This window comes from Dendropsophus ebraccatus, chromosome 13, assembly GCF_027789765.1.
Source record: "Dendropsophus ebraccatus isolate aDenEbr1 chromosome 13, aDenEbr1.pat, whole genome shotgun sequence".
In the NCBI taxonomy this organism is placed as follows: domain Eukaryota; kingdom Metazoa; phylum Chordata; class Amphibia; order Anura; family Hylidae; genus Dendropsophus; species Dendropsophus ebraccatus.
Genome location: NC_091466.1, coordinates 46,457,681 through 46,471,385, shown reverse-complemented (window position 1 = coordinate 46,471,385; position 13,705 = coordinate 46,457,681). Strand labels below are relative to the sequence as shown.

The following is a 13,705-nucleotide window of genomic DNA, read 5'->3' as shown; positions in this document are numbered from 1 at the left end:
AATTGCCTAACTACCGGGGGCATCTACTTATGAGGGGGGATTAACCTACTGCACTTCTGCCCCTTCATTCTAGCAATCAGTAAGGGTCTCAGCACCTTTTCCCCACCCACACAATCTTCTAGCGTGTCACTATGACATATCAGAAGTTTGTCCAAATAATAGGAAACCTTTAAAAATGTTAAATAAAAATATAAGAAAACTGCCCACTTGATGAAAATTTAACTCACCCCCTTTTTCCCATTTTTCAAATAAAAATGTAACTAAAAATAGCGAGACTTGGTATCGCCATGTGCGGAATGATCCGGACACTACCTGGAAGTAAAGACACAGACACAAAGATGTAAAGGGGCAAAAAAAAGATATTTTATTTCAAGTTATAGGGAGAGTAATTTTACATGTATGACTGTGGGGGCTGTGAGGCTGAGATGATCCTGAGGAAGGCAAAAACCCCTAAGAGGGAAGAGTCAATTGTCCTCAAGGGGAAAAATTCCTTCCCGACCCCAAATGTGGCGATCAGAGCAAGTCCCAGGATCACAGCCGCTATCTATGTGTAGTGCATGTTTATGTGTATATATATATATATATGTGTGTGTGTAGTCGTCATGTGTCTGTGAGGTGCGATACTTACCAGGCCTGTAGCGGAGAGTTCAGAGATAATAGCGCTGTGGTAAGATCACTGGTGTCAATGGCCCCAGGGCTACAACAAGCAGCTATTATTCCTGAGCTCTCCGGGTGCCAGATGGGAAATACTTACCGGCTGCTCCTGGGGTGTAGAGGGTCATCAGGAGGTGGTGGTGGTTTCTGATGCCAGCAGACGTGAATTTACGGGCGGGAGGGGGTTAAAGGAGTCTTCTCCCCCTTTTTCTGATGTTATAGGGGGCCTCCTCCTCCCCATTTGAGGCAAATGAACCCCAATGAGGTTAATGGCGCCTCATTTGCCTCTAGGTGTTACAGTGGTTATCTGGGGAGCTGAACAGGCATTTCTTTTCCTCTCTCACCGGCATCTCACTTCCAGTTTGGTGACATCTCATCCTGACAACTTCTGACCTGGCATAGAGGTGGCGGCTGAGGTGGGAGATCAGGTACTATGGTGTGATCACCACATGTGGGTGAAACCAGTCCCGCCGGTAGTGGCCAATATATGCACAATGATGGAATATCGTGTGTACATTGGCTACCACTGGTTTCACCCGCATGTGACAATCACAGCCCAGTACCTGCCCCACTGTCTCAGCCCGCTGCCTTTATGCCAAGTCAGATAGTGTAGAATGAGAAGATACCAAAACCAGATGAGAGACAAAAGGAAAGATAATGCCTTCTAGCTCCCTAGTTAACTTATCTAAGGGCGCCTCCTCCAGACCCCTCTAGGTGTTCTTAGAGTCTAGTCCTCCTATGTTTGATGGTAAAAGGGGGCTCCTCCTTCCCCCATATGAGGCAAATAAATCCTCCTGATGTTACGGGCCCCTAATTTGCCTCTAGATGTTAAAAGGGGTTATCTGGGGAGCTGAAAAGATATTTCCACCATTACCAGCATCTCACTTCCAGTTCGGACTCATCTCATCCCAACATCTTTTGACCTGGCAAAGGTCTGAGACAGTAGATCAGGTACTATGGTATGATCACCACATGTGGGTGAAACTCGCCGCCAGCAGTGGTCAATGTACGCACAATGTTGTGATGACATTGGCAACATTGTTTGTATATTGGCCGCCACTAGTTTCACCCACATGCAACAATCACAACAAAGTACCTGCCCCACTGTCTCAGGCCGCCTCCGTTTTGCCAGATAAGAAGATGATGGTGCGAGAGGAGACCAAACGAAAAGTGAGACGCCGGCGAGGAAAGAAACGCCTTTTTAGTTACCAAGATAACCCCTTTAAGGGCACCTCCTCCAGACCCCTCTAGGTGTTGTGAGTGTCTACTCCTCCTGTCTCTGATGGTAAAAGGGGGCTCCTCCTCCCCCATGTGTGGTAAATATATCCTCCGGATGGTATGGGCGCCCCATTTACCACTTGATGTTAAAAGGGGTTATCTGGGGAGCTGAAAAGATATTTCCACCATTACCAGCATCTCATTTCTAGTTCGGACTCATCTCATTCCAACATCTTCTGAGCTGGCAAAGGTCTGAGACAGTAGATCAGGTACTATGGTGTGATCACCATATGTGGGTGAAACTCGCCGCCAGCAGTGGTCAATGTATGCACAATGTTGTGATGACATCGGCAACATTGTTTGTACATTGACCGCCACTAGTTTCACCCACATGCAACAATCACAACAAAGTACCTGGCCCACTGTCTCAGGCCGCCTCCGTTTTGCCAGATAAGAAGATGATGGTGTGAGAGGAGACCAAACTAGAAGTGAGACGCCGGCGAGGAAGGAAACGCCTTTTTAGTTACCAAGATAACCCCTTTAAGGGCACCTCCTCCAGACCCCTCTAGGTGTTGTGAGTGTCTATTCCTCCTATCTCTGATGGTAAAAGGGGGGCTCCTCCTCCCCCATGTGTGGTAAATGTGTCCTCCGGATGTTATTGGCATCCCATTTACCACTTGATGTTCCGGACGCCTCCTCCTCCAGACAGCTCCAGATGGTCGGGTGTCTTCTCCTCACACTGGCGGCGCGGTGTTATCTAGATAGGATATATAACAAGCAATGTGTTAATAATGACAGGTTACATATATAGGCTCCATATGAATATACAGTCAGAATAAAAGTGATCTGAGGTGTGAAGGGATTTTGGGTACTCACCTTTACTCCTCCTTGGTGGCGCAGCAGCAGCAGAACAGCGCCCGCAGTCTATAAGGGAAAGAGAAAAACCAGCATGACTTTCCTGAGATCAGACCCGTCAGCAGTGATGGGGAATAGACATTATACTGGAGAGAGGGGACTCAGTGCTATCCTAGTGGGTGTGATACAGGCGGCACCATGTCACTTGTATGTCTGTATTATGTACATGAGGCCTTTCGTGGTTATTATATGTGACTGATAATATAATATATAGTGATGACATGAGGATATACAGTGCAGCAATAGAGGTGTGTTATCATGTAAGTGTATCATCCCTTATATTTACCTGGATAAGATGGATCTCCTCCTGCTGCTGCTTCTGCCGAGGAGAAATGACCAAGAAATGGAGGGAAATCAATGGTTAGTGTAAGGAAACCAGAACTTCTGAGCACATTATATAGAAACAATGCTCTTTTACCAGCTCTACTCACACCTGCAGTAATATACTATTCACTATTACCCACAATAGAAATTAGATCCCACCTCTAAATAGAGCGCCCCCGTCCTCTCTCTATATACAGGATTGTAAATAACAATTCCTTGCATTCACAATGTTATAAGTTTTGTTTCATTACCTGGGGATCTCCATGGTCGTCCCTTGGTCCTCGTCGTCCTCCTCTTCTTCTCTGTGTATAGAATGTAAACCATCTCATATATAAATGTATTGTTATATTACAGATTATAGAGTTTATTGTAAAGAAAGTGATTGCAATAGTAATGTAGTGAGCTGTACACTGCTCTATACAATAACCATATAGTACTGTATATTGCAGGTACAGCCAGCGAAAGTATAAAGTGTAGGGGGACCTTAACAACTAAGTCCCAGTGTCAGCAGTTTGTAATGTGAATAAATGCTGTTAAAATAAATAGAAAAATATGATTCTATGTCTAACTAGAGCGCCCCCTATCCGGCCCTCCCACTGCTCCTCTCTCTATACAGGATGGGAAAAAAATAAACGTGTATTCACAATACTATAAGCTTTGAGCCCTCACCTGGGGGGGTCTGCAGCCTCGTCCTCTTCCTCGTCGTCGTCGATTTCACTGTGTAGAGAACATTCACCAGCTTGTGTATTTTTATATATATATATATATATATATATATATATATATATACATACACACACATCCTGTCTTCCTGCCGCTCCTCACTCTATACAGGATGGTAAAAAAAATAAATATGTATTCACAATGCAATGAGCTTTGAGTCCTCACCTGGAATTGTCCTCTGCCTCGTCCGCCTCCTCCTCTTCGTCAGTCTCACTGTATATAGAACATAAACCAGCTTGTGTGTATAAATATATATAGACATTTATTAGGACCAGTGTAAATCCAGCAGGACCTGTACCTACCACAAGGCAGCTGCAGAAATCTACAAGTGCTCCGCAGCAGGTGTAGGTTTCTGCCCTGGTTTTTCCCTGTTTTTCGGCATAAACCATGATAAATTAGTAGCAGATGGAGGCCACAGCTTTTTGTGCCTCTTTCTCAATGTACTCAGGGGTGCACATATATAAATCTGCCCCATAGTTTTGGGGATATGTGAATATACAGATGTGAGTATTTGGTGGGGAACAGAGATATAAATGGAATCATATTGTGATATCATGTAGATGGATGATTATATCTCTGCTGGTTCTTCATACTTACACGATGGTCTCCAGGCTCGGGATCCAACCGTGCAGTGGGTACTTGTCGTCTCTGTAATAGAGAACATAGGGTTGGTTAGGATGATTGTTACTTGGTCCCATTTGAAACTTTCAGAAAATGCTATTTATTGCCGCCTCTCTATATAACATTAATTCCATCAATGATATTTATTTGGGATCACTGCCAGTTGTCCCCTTAAGGATAGTTTAACACGTACCGGACCCGGCCCCTTTAACCCCCCGCTGGCCGGCGGCCCGCATGCCCGATCGCCCCCCTCGCACCGATCCCTCCCCTTCGCCCGCTTGCTTCATTGTGTGCTGTGAGAAGTTCTGATGTGGGCACGCGCTGATGTGCCCGCATCAGAACACTGCGGCCCGAAAGTTCATCTGCGGCCCATGGCCTTAAGGTGCGTTCACACTACGGAACCCATGCGCATATCCCACCACATATTCCGCAGCTCGTCCCCCATCACCGTTTGTGCCATAGACTCCATTCTATGGTCGGGTGGATTCCACCATCCGCCGGAAGAATTGACATGTCATTTTGGGCCACATATGATCACTGTTTATTCTATGCTTTTATGGGGTGAAGCAAGTAAAATAACAAGTAAAAAAAAAAAAAATACTGTAAAAATGATTTATTTGACTTTATTACTGTTTTCATGTAGTGTAATTACCTGAATATCCACGGCGCCTCCATCACGTCCATCTTCCACCTATTACATGATAAAAAAAATTGCATATTATAAAGGGGATGTCAGTCCTCCAAGTGCTGCATGTTGGGGGAGGTTTTATAGAAACATGTACATTGGAAATCCACTGGCCCAGATTTATTAGACCAGATGATCTGACTATAAATGTGCTGTTAGCACTGGGCATTTGGGTTGGAATATTTTTGTGAAAATTTTGCACAAAATCTTGGTCAAACTATGTTTAATGTACATTATGTGAGTTCACCTTAAAAAAAAAGTCTTCTTACTTTTTTATATTAACCCTTTAAGGACATGGCCGATTTTCGTTTTTACGTTTTCGGTTTTTCCTCCTTGTGTTTAAAAGGTCATAGCACTTGCATTTTTCCACCTAGAAACCCACATGACCCCTTATTTTTTGCGCCACTAATTGTACTTTGCAATTACAGGCTGAATTTTTGCATAAAGTACACTGCGAAACCAGAAAAAAATTCAAAGTGTGGTGAAATTGAAAAAATAAACGCATTTCTTTTATTTGGGGGAAATGTGTTTTTACGCCATTCGCCCTGTGGTAAAACTGACTTGTTATGCATGTTCCTCAAGTCGTTACGATTAAAACGATATATAACATGTATAACTTATATTGTATCTGATGGCCTGTAAAAAATTCAAACCGTTGTTAACCAATATACATGCCTTAAAATCGCTCCATTCCCAGGCTTATAGCGCTTTTATCCTTTGGTCTATGGGGCTGTGCGAGGTGTCATTTTTTGCGCCATGATGTGATCTTTCTATCGGTACCTTGATTGCGCATATACGACTTTTTGATCGCTTTATATTAAATTTTTTCTGGATTTGACGCGACCAAAAATGCGCAATTTTGCACTTTGGGATTTTTTTGCGCTGACGCCGTTTACCGTACGAGATCAGGAATGTGATTAATTAATAGTTCGGGCGATTACGCACGCGGCGATAGCAAACATGTTTATTTATTTATTTATTTGTTTACTTTTATTTAAAACCTGGGAAAAGGGGGGTGATTCAGACCTTTATTAGGGGAGGGGGCTTTTTACTATTAACAACACTTTTTTTTTTTTTTTTACACATATACTAGAAGCCCCCCTGGGGGACTTCTAGTATATACACTTGGATCTCTCATTGAGATCTCTGCAGCATAGATATGCTGCAGAGATCCATGAGATCGGCACTCGTTTGCTTTCGGCTGCTGCAGCCGAAAACGAACGAGTGCCGAGCCGAGGACGGCGCCATCTTGGACGCGTCCCCGGCCGGCATCAGTAACGGAGATCGCTCCTCCGGGACAAGGTCCCGGAGGAGGGATCTCCCCCACTAGACCCCAGGGAAACGTTGCCTCCGGTAATCGGAGGCAGCTGTCAACTTTGACAGCTGCCTCCGATTAGCTAATTAGCGGGCACGGCGATCAGACCGTGCCCGCTAATAGCAGCGGTCCCGGGCTACTCGCGGCACCCGGGATCGCGGCACTTCAAAGCTTTGAAGTGCAAGTGAGGACATATGACGTACGCATACGTCCTATGTCCTTAAGAGGTTAAACCAATGGACATTATTTAAAATACCCAATGGGATATTACTAGGCCTCAGATCCCTCCTGTGTACCTGTAAGTGTCTTAAAGGTGTGGCTTAACCTGTAAGGTGCCACTGCTTCCCTCTCTCCTAGCCCCCCCCACAGCCTTTCCCCTATGAACGTGACTGATTGTTTTGGCTTGGCCGTCAGTCATGATGATAGAGGAGATTTAGTTGAGACAAATTGTAAATGAGTGCCTGGGAATATCACCGTGTGTATGTCTACAAGGCTGTTACTGTTACTCAAAAACGTCCCTTTTCTTATTTGCAGAAAAATGCTGGAGCCGGATGAGATGTGAAAGTCACCGCCATCAATGCTTTTGTCTACTTGGTGTTTTTCGTCACTTTGGAACCTTGGTGTGTGCTCTAGGTATGGCGTCTTTTCTTTACATATGTGTTGTGTGTTTTGTGAAAGTTTTTGGTTTTTACTTTACAGTTCATGTGATTGAGGTTGGTTTCACACAAGACATTTTTTTTGGAAATCTTCCACTGTAATTTTTGAGCCAAAGCCAGGAGTGGATCCGGCAGGTAGGAGATATATAAGCGCTTCCTTTATTGTACCCATTACTTTGAATCCATTTCTGGTTTTGGCTTAAAAACTGCAATGGCAGCTTTCCAAAAAAAGCTGGCATGTGTAATTCCAGCGTTAAAAAGAAACCAGTGAATCACATGCTCTGCTATGGGGAAACACCACAAAATCAGACACAAGAAATACACATCATTTAACCGAAATGCTGTAAGGTTTACTAGAAAACAATACAAGTAATGTAAAATTAAAGGGGTAGTTTAGCAAAAAAAATTCTTTCAAATCAACTGGTGCCAGAAAATGCCAGACATTTATATTTTATGAAAAAATCCATTACTGATCAGCTGCTGTATGTCCTGCATGAAGTGGTGTATTCTTTCGAGCCTGGAGAGCAGGAGGGGGTTTTCTATGGGGATTGGCTACTGCTCTGGACAGTTCCTGACATGGACAGAGATGGCATCAGAGAGCACTATGCCAGACTGGAAAGAACACACCATTTCCTGCAGGACATACAGCAGCTGATAAGTACTGGAAGAGTTGAGATTTTTTTTTTATTAGAAGTAAATTACAAATCTCTCGCACTCCTTGGCACCAGTTGATTTAAAAGTTTGTTTTTTTCCTGAACTACCCAAGAAAGATTCAAACACTTGTTTACTATGAGATACTTACTCCCAATCGTCCTCATCTTCATCATCGGTGTCTTCCTCGCTGCTGTTAGTGATAAAATAAAGAAGATAGTGAAAACCAGACACACATTACAGGCATCATTTTTCTGGCAGAACTGCATCCGCGCTGTGATCGGTGTCTATAGGGGAGGAATTATAGGGTCACACAAGTTTTACATTTTTAGTTTTACATTTAAACAAAAGGCTACAAAGTTTGCTAGAAAAAATACAACTAATGTAAAATTAAAGGGATAGTTCAGCAAAAAAGTTTTTTTCTTTCTAACCAGCTGGTGCCAGAAAGTTCCAGAGATTTATAATTTACTTCCATTAAAGAATCTCAAGTCCTCCATTACTTCTCAGTTGCTGTATGTCCTGTAGGACGTACAGCAATCCTGCTCCACATTGATGAGGGGCAACACCCCAAACAGCTATCTGTGGATGGTTACCTAGCCTTGGTTTATCCCTTGTCATTACATTGATTTATAGGCCCACTTAATATGGTGGTTTTGGTGGTTTCCTAACAGGAGCTGCCCCTTGGCTGGGTCCTTCCCGGAGGGATATCTGGCTAGTCCTGTGTTTTGAGACTCTTCATTGAGGCTCCACAGGCTCTTCTTTTTCATATTGATGTTTCCCAGGGGGCAATGCACCTAGGACTTCACTGCAATGAGCACTTTCACTAGCAGCCGGCAGTGTTGTCATTTGGCTGGTCTCCCTGAGTTCAGCAATCTGTTTCTCTTATGTCCTGCAGGAAGTGGTAGTCTTTCTATTGTGGAAAGCAGGAGAGGTTTTCTATGGGGATTTGCTACCGCTCTGGGCAGTTCCTGTCCCAGACTTAGATGTCAGAGAGCAACAGACTGGAAAGAATACACCATTTCCTGCAGAACCTACAGCTGCTGAGAAGGAAATTTTTTTAATAGAAGTGAATTACAAATCTTTGGCACTTTCTGGCTTCAGCTGATTTGAAAGAATTTTTTTGCTGAATTAGCCCTTTAAAAAAACTCCTAACACTGTAATTTTCATAGGCTTGTTTTTTAAGACGAGACTATGAGATACTTACTCCCAATCCTCCGAATCCTCCTCTGTGTCGTCCTCGCTCCTGTTAGTGATAGAATAGAGAAGATAGTGAAAACCAGACACATTAGAGACAACAGTTTTCTGGCAGAACGACAATAATGATATTTAGAGACATCTTCACGATGATCAGAGTCTATAGGGGAAGATGCAGTTAAAATAAATAAAAAAATATGATTCTATGTCTAACTAGAGCGCCCCCTATCCTGTCCTCCCCACACTCCTCTCTCTATACAAGATGGTTAAAAAATAAGCATGTATTCACAATACTATAAGGTTTGAGCCCTCACCAGGGGATGTCCGCAGCCGCGTTATCTTCCTCGTCTTCGTCAGTCTCACTGTATATAGATCAGAAACCAGCTCGTGTGTTAAATCTGCCCCATAGTTTTGGGGATATGTGAATATACAGATGTGAGTTTTGGGCGGGGAACACAGATATAAATGGACTCATATTGTGATATCATGTAGATGGATGATTATACCTCTGCTGCTTCTTCATACTTACACGATGGTCTCCAGGCTCGGGACCCAACTGTAGAGCGGGTACTTGTCGTCTCTGTAACAGAGAACATCGGGTTGGTTAGGATGATTGTTACTTGGTCCCATTTGAAACTTTCAGAAAATGTTATTTATTGCGGCCTCCCGATATGACATGAATTCCATCACTGATATGTATTAACTCCTTGTCGTCACTGCCAGTTTTCCCCTTAAGGGGATGTGCACATTGAGAAATAGGCCAGGAATTTGAAGCGGTATCCGCTCTTACGGTGCGTTCACACTACAGAATCCGTGCGGATAATCTCCAGTTGATTCCGCCTCTCCACCTGTCCCTTAGACTCCATTCTATGGTCGGGCAAATTCCGCCATCTGCTTAAAGAATTGACATGTCAATTCTTTGGGCGGATGTCAGAATCCCCCCAACCATAGAATGGAGTCAATGGAACAGGAGGAGATGCGAGCAGTGGAATCTGTGGCAGGTTATCTGTGCGGATTCCATAATGTGAACACACCCTAAATTTCCGCTTGAAATTCTTCCTATAAAATATGAATAGAGCAATGTTCTATTGTGTTCATCGGGATTTCCGCTCTGTTGTTCACACAGCAGAATTTTCAAGCAGAATTTTCTGCCGTGGATCCACCTTCAGGCAAAGAATTGACATAGCAATTTTTTAAGCCGATTCCACCAGGAGAATCCTATAGAAGTCAATGGGGTTTGAATTCTTCTGGAATTCCACTTGAATTCTGCTCAAATTCTGCTCCTATTCTGCCAGAGCTGAATAGATGAATTTCAAGCAGACAATTTTCCTCTTCAATTCCTCGCTAGTAACCCGCCTCGGATTAGGCCACTCGCGTTGGAACGCATCTCCACCCGTGCCATAGACTCTGTTCTGTGGTCGGTCAGATTCCGCCATCCACCCGAAGAATTGACAAGTCAATTCTTTGGGTGGACGGCGGAATCCGCCCGACCATAGAATGGAGTCTATGGCACGGGCAGAGATGTGTGCGAGCGGGGCGAAAACTATTGTAAAAATGATTTATTTGATTTTTTTGCTGTTTTAATGTAGTGTTATTACCTGAAAATCCACGGGGCGTCCATCACAGCCATCTTCCACCTATTACATAATAATAAAAAAATAATTTGCATATTATAAAGGGAATATTAGTCTGTCCTCCAAGTGCTGCATGTTGGGGGAGGTTTTATAGAAACATGTACATTGGAAATCCACTGGCCCAGATTTATTAGACCAAAAAAGGCACAAAATCTTGGTCAAACTATGTATAAAGTACAATATGTGAGTTCACCTTAAAAAAAAGTCTTCTTACTTTTTTATATTAAACCAATGGACATTTTTTTAAATACCCAAGGGGGTGTTGCTAGGCATCAGATCCCTCCTGTGTGGCTTAACCTGTAAGGTGCCACTGCTCCCCTCGCTCCAATCCTAGCCCCCCCCCCCCAGCCTTTCCCCTATCAACTTGACTGATTGTTTTGGCTTGGCCGTCAGTCATGATGATAGAGGAGACTTAGGGCCCGATTCGGCCGATTATCGCTCGGTGGAATAGAGAAAACGATTAGCCGATGATCGTGTCATCGGCTGATCGTTTATTTAGGGCCAGACCTAAAATCAACGGTCTCCCACCGCGCATCGCTACGGTGGAATAGCGGTGCGCCGCGAACGACCGATGATTTGAGAAGCACAGCATACATTACCTGGCAGGACTTCTCCACTCCGTCTTCCTCCCCGAGTCCTGCGCGCTCCAGCTTCAGAATGGCCTGTCAGCTGTGAGAGCGCTCAGCCAATTACAGGCCGGGACCGCCGAGTGGCCTGTCAGCTGATAGACCATTCTGAAGCTAGAGCGCGCAGGACCCGGGGAGGAAGACGGAGCGGAGAAGTCCTACCAGGTAATGTATGGTGCAAGGGCTGCAAGGACATCGGTAACCATGTCCCTGCAGCCCTCGCTCAACGATCATTGGGCTGTGGAATAGGCCCAGTAAACGCGCTCATTTACATCGTTGATCGTGCCCTGCTCGGCCCTTGGAATAGGGCCCTTAGTTCAGGCAAAGCACCATGTTATACGGCCTGATTGACAATGTAAATGAGCACCAATCTGCTAGATTTACTGAGCCTATTACACAGCTCGATAATCGTGCAGCAAGGGCTGTGTATATATATATATATATATATATATATATATATATATATTGTTATCGATGTCCGTGCAGCCCTTGCCTTTAGTGTAAAATAATATGTAAAGTATATACATACCTGCCACGTTCTCCAATGCTTCTACCCAGTCCCGGTATCTTATGGTGCGTTTACACAGGCAGATTTATCTGACAGATTTTGGAAGCCAAAGCCAGGTATGGATTTGAAAAGAGGAGAAATCTGTCTTTCCTTTATGACCCGTTCCCTGTTTATGGTCTGTTTCTGGCTTTGGCTTCCAAAATCTGTCAGATAAATCTGCCTGTGTAAACGCATCATTACTGGCTGCTGCTAACAGGATGATACCGAGGAGCAGGCAGAAGCACCTGGGAGTGTGGTAGGTATGTATATACTTTATTATATATAGTCATCAGCCGTCAGCCGCACATCACTATTACATGTAGAGATGTGCAGTCGGCGACTGATGATTTTAGATCAGGACCAAAAGACACGATCGCTCTTTATTACACGGAGCAATAATCCACTGAATGGTCCTGATTCGGCAGATTCCGCTCAGTGTAATAAGAGCATCACCGGATGGTGTTTTTTGTCACTTTGGGACCTTGGTGTGTGCTCTAGGTATGGCGTCTATTCTTTACATATGTGTTGTGTGTTTTGTTAATTTTTTTGTTTTTTTTACTTTACAGTTCATGTGATTGAGGTTGGTTTCACACAAGACAGTTTTTTTGGAAATCTACCACTGTAATTTTTGAGCCAAAGCCAGGAGTGGATCCGGCAGGTCGGAGACATATAAGCGCTTCCTTTATTGTACCCATTACTTTAAATCCACTTCTGGTGTTGGATCAAAAACCGCAATGGCAGCTTTCCAAAGAAAACTGCCATGTGTAAACCCAGCCTCAAAGAGAAACCAATGAATCACATGCTCTGCTATGGGGAAAAACACCACAAAAATCAGACACATAGAAAAACACTTTATTCAAACAAAATTCTGCAAGGTGTAACCGTATGGGTTTATTTCAGAATATTAAAGTGTCTTATTCATGTGATAGGAAGGAATGTAGTGTTTTCATGTCTTATTTGTATCTATCTATCTTCTATCTATCCAGCTATCTATCTTAGCTGGCTGTGTAAGTGGGATTGGTTTGTATTTAGCTAAGTGCATGGGAATAGGTAGATGTCAACATTGGAGGACACAGTTGTTGTTATTGCCAAAATGCATGTAGCTGTAATTGTACAACCACATTTTGCTTGGTAAACATGTACAGGGCCTGGGAAACTTCCATTCATGGTCATCAGTGGTCTACATAGACATTTCTGGAAGCACATCACCCCCCACCCAAATTACTATAAAGATTGGGGGTATGTAGCTTCTAGTCAGCCTCAGCTGGGACCATGGATGGAAGGTGCCCAGCACCCTGTCATCGCGCGAAATTGGTGTATATTAGTCCATAATATACAATGGGGCTCCCCGTTTCATTGTGGAAGGAACAACCATGCATCTGTACCATCTGTAACTGCAGCTAAGTATTGTTTTCTGTAATAAATCTCTTCTTTTTTCTATAAATCTGTGTGGTTATAGCCTTCTGCGACTATTATCAAAAGCAACCGGTTACACATGGTTTGCTAGAACAAGTAACATTAAAAAAGGGAAAAAAAAATCAAATCAACTGGTGCCAGAAAATGCCAGAGATTTGTAATCTATGAAAAAATCTCAAGTCTGCCATTACTTATCAGCTGCTGTATGTCCTGCATGATGTGGTGTATTCTTTCCAGTCTGGAGAGCAGGAGAGGGTTTTCTATGGGGATTTGCTGCTGCTCTGGGCAATTCCTGACATGGACAGAGGTGGCAGCAGAGGGCACTGTGTCAGACTGGAAAGAATACACCACTTCCTGCAGGACATACAGCAGCTGATAAATACTGGAAGAGTTGAGATTTTTAAGTAAATTACAAATCTCTGGCACTCTGTAGCACCTGTTGATTTGAAAGATTAAAATGCTGATCATCATAGGTTTGTTTTTTAACACGTGATCCCCTGCGGACATGTCTGTGACTGATTATATT

General features: G+C 43.6%; 1 protein-coding gene across 1 annotated transcript; it reads right to left on the bottom strand.

Moving 5' to 3' along the window:
* Positions 1-308: 308 nt before the first annotated feature.
* LOC138770551 (nucleolin-like) lies at positions 309-10,392 on the bottom strand. Its single transcript, XM_069949654.1, has 11 exons — positions 10,313-10,392; positions 9,486-9,536; positions 9,271-9,318; positions 8,967-9,005; positions 7,914-7,955; positions 5,108-5,146; positions 4,432-4,482; positions 4,000-4,047; positions 3,781-3,828; positions 3,363-3,413; positions 309-312 (listed from the first exon to the last, which is right to left on the bottom strand). The coding sequence occupies exons 1-11, from the start codon at positions 10,390-10,392 to the stop codon at positions 309-311; spliced, it is 501 nt and encodes a 166-aa protein (XP_069805755.1).
* Between the last annotated feature and the right edge of the window lie 3,313 nt (positions 10,393-13,705).

Bases quoted from the DNA above. Each gene is read 5' to 3' on its own strand.
- LOC138770551 (XM_069949654.1), bottom strand. From the start codon at position 10,392: ATGGCGGAATCTGACCGACCACAGAACAGAGTCTATGGCACGGGTGGA. The intron at 3,829-3,999 runs GTGAGGACTCAA...TTCTCTACACAG, and splicing joins GAGGCAGAGGACAATTCCAG to TGAAATCGACGACGACGAGG. The intron at 3,414-3,780 runs GTGAGGGCTCAA...TTCTATACACAG, and splicing joins GAGGCTGCAGACCCCCCCAG to AGAAGAAGAGGAGGACGACG.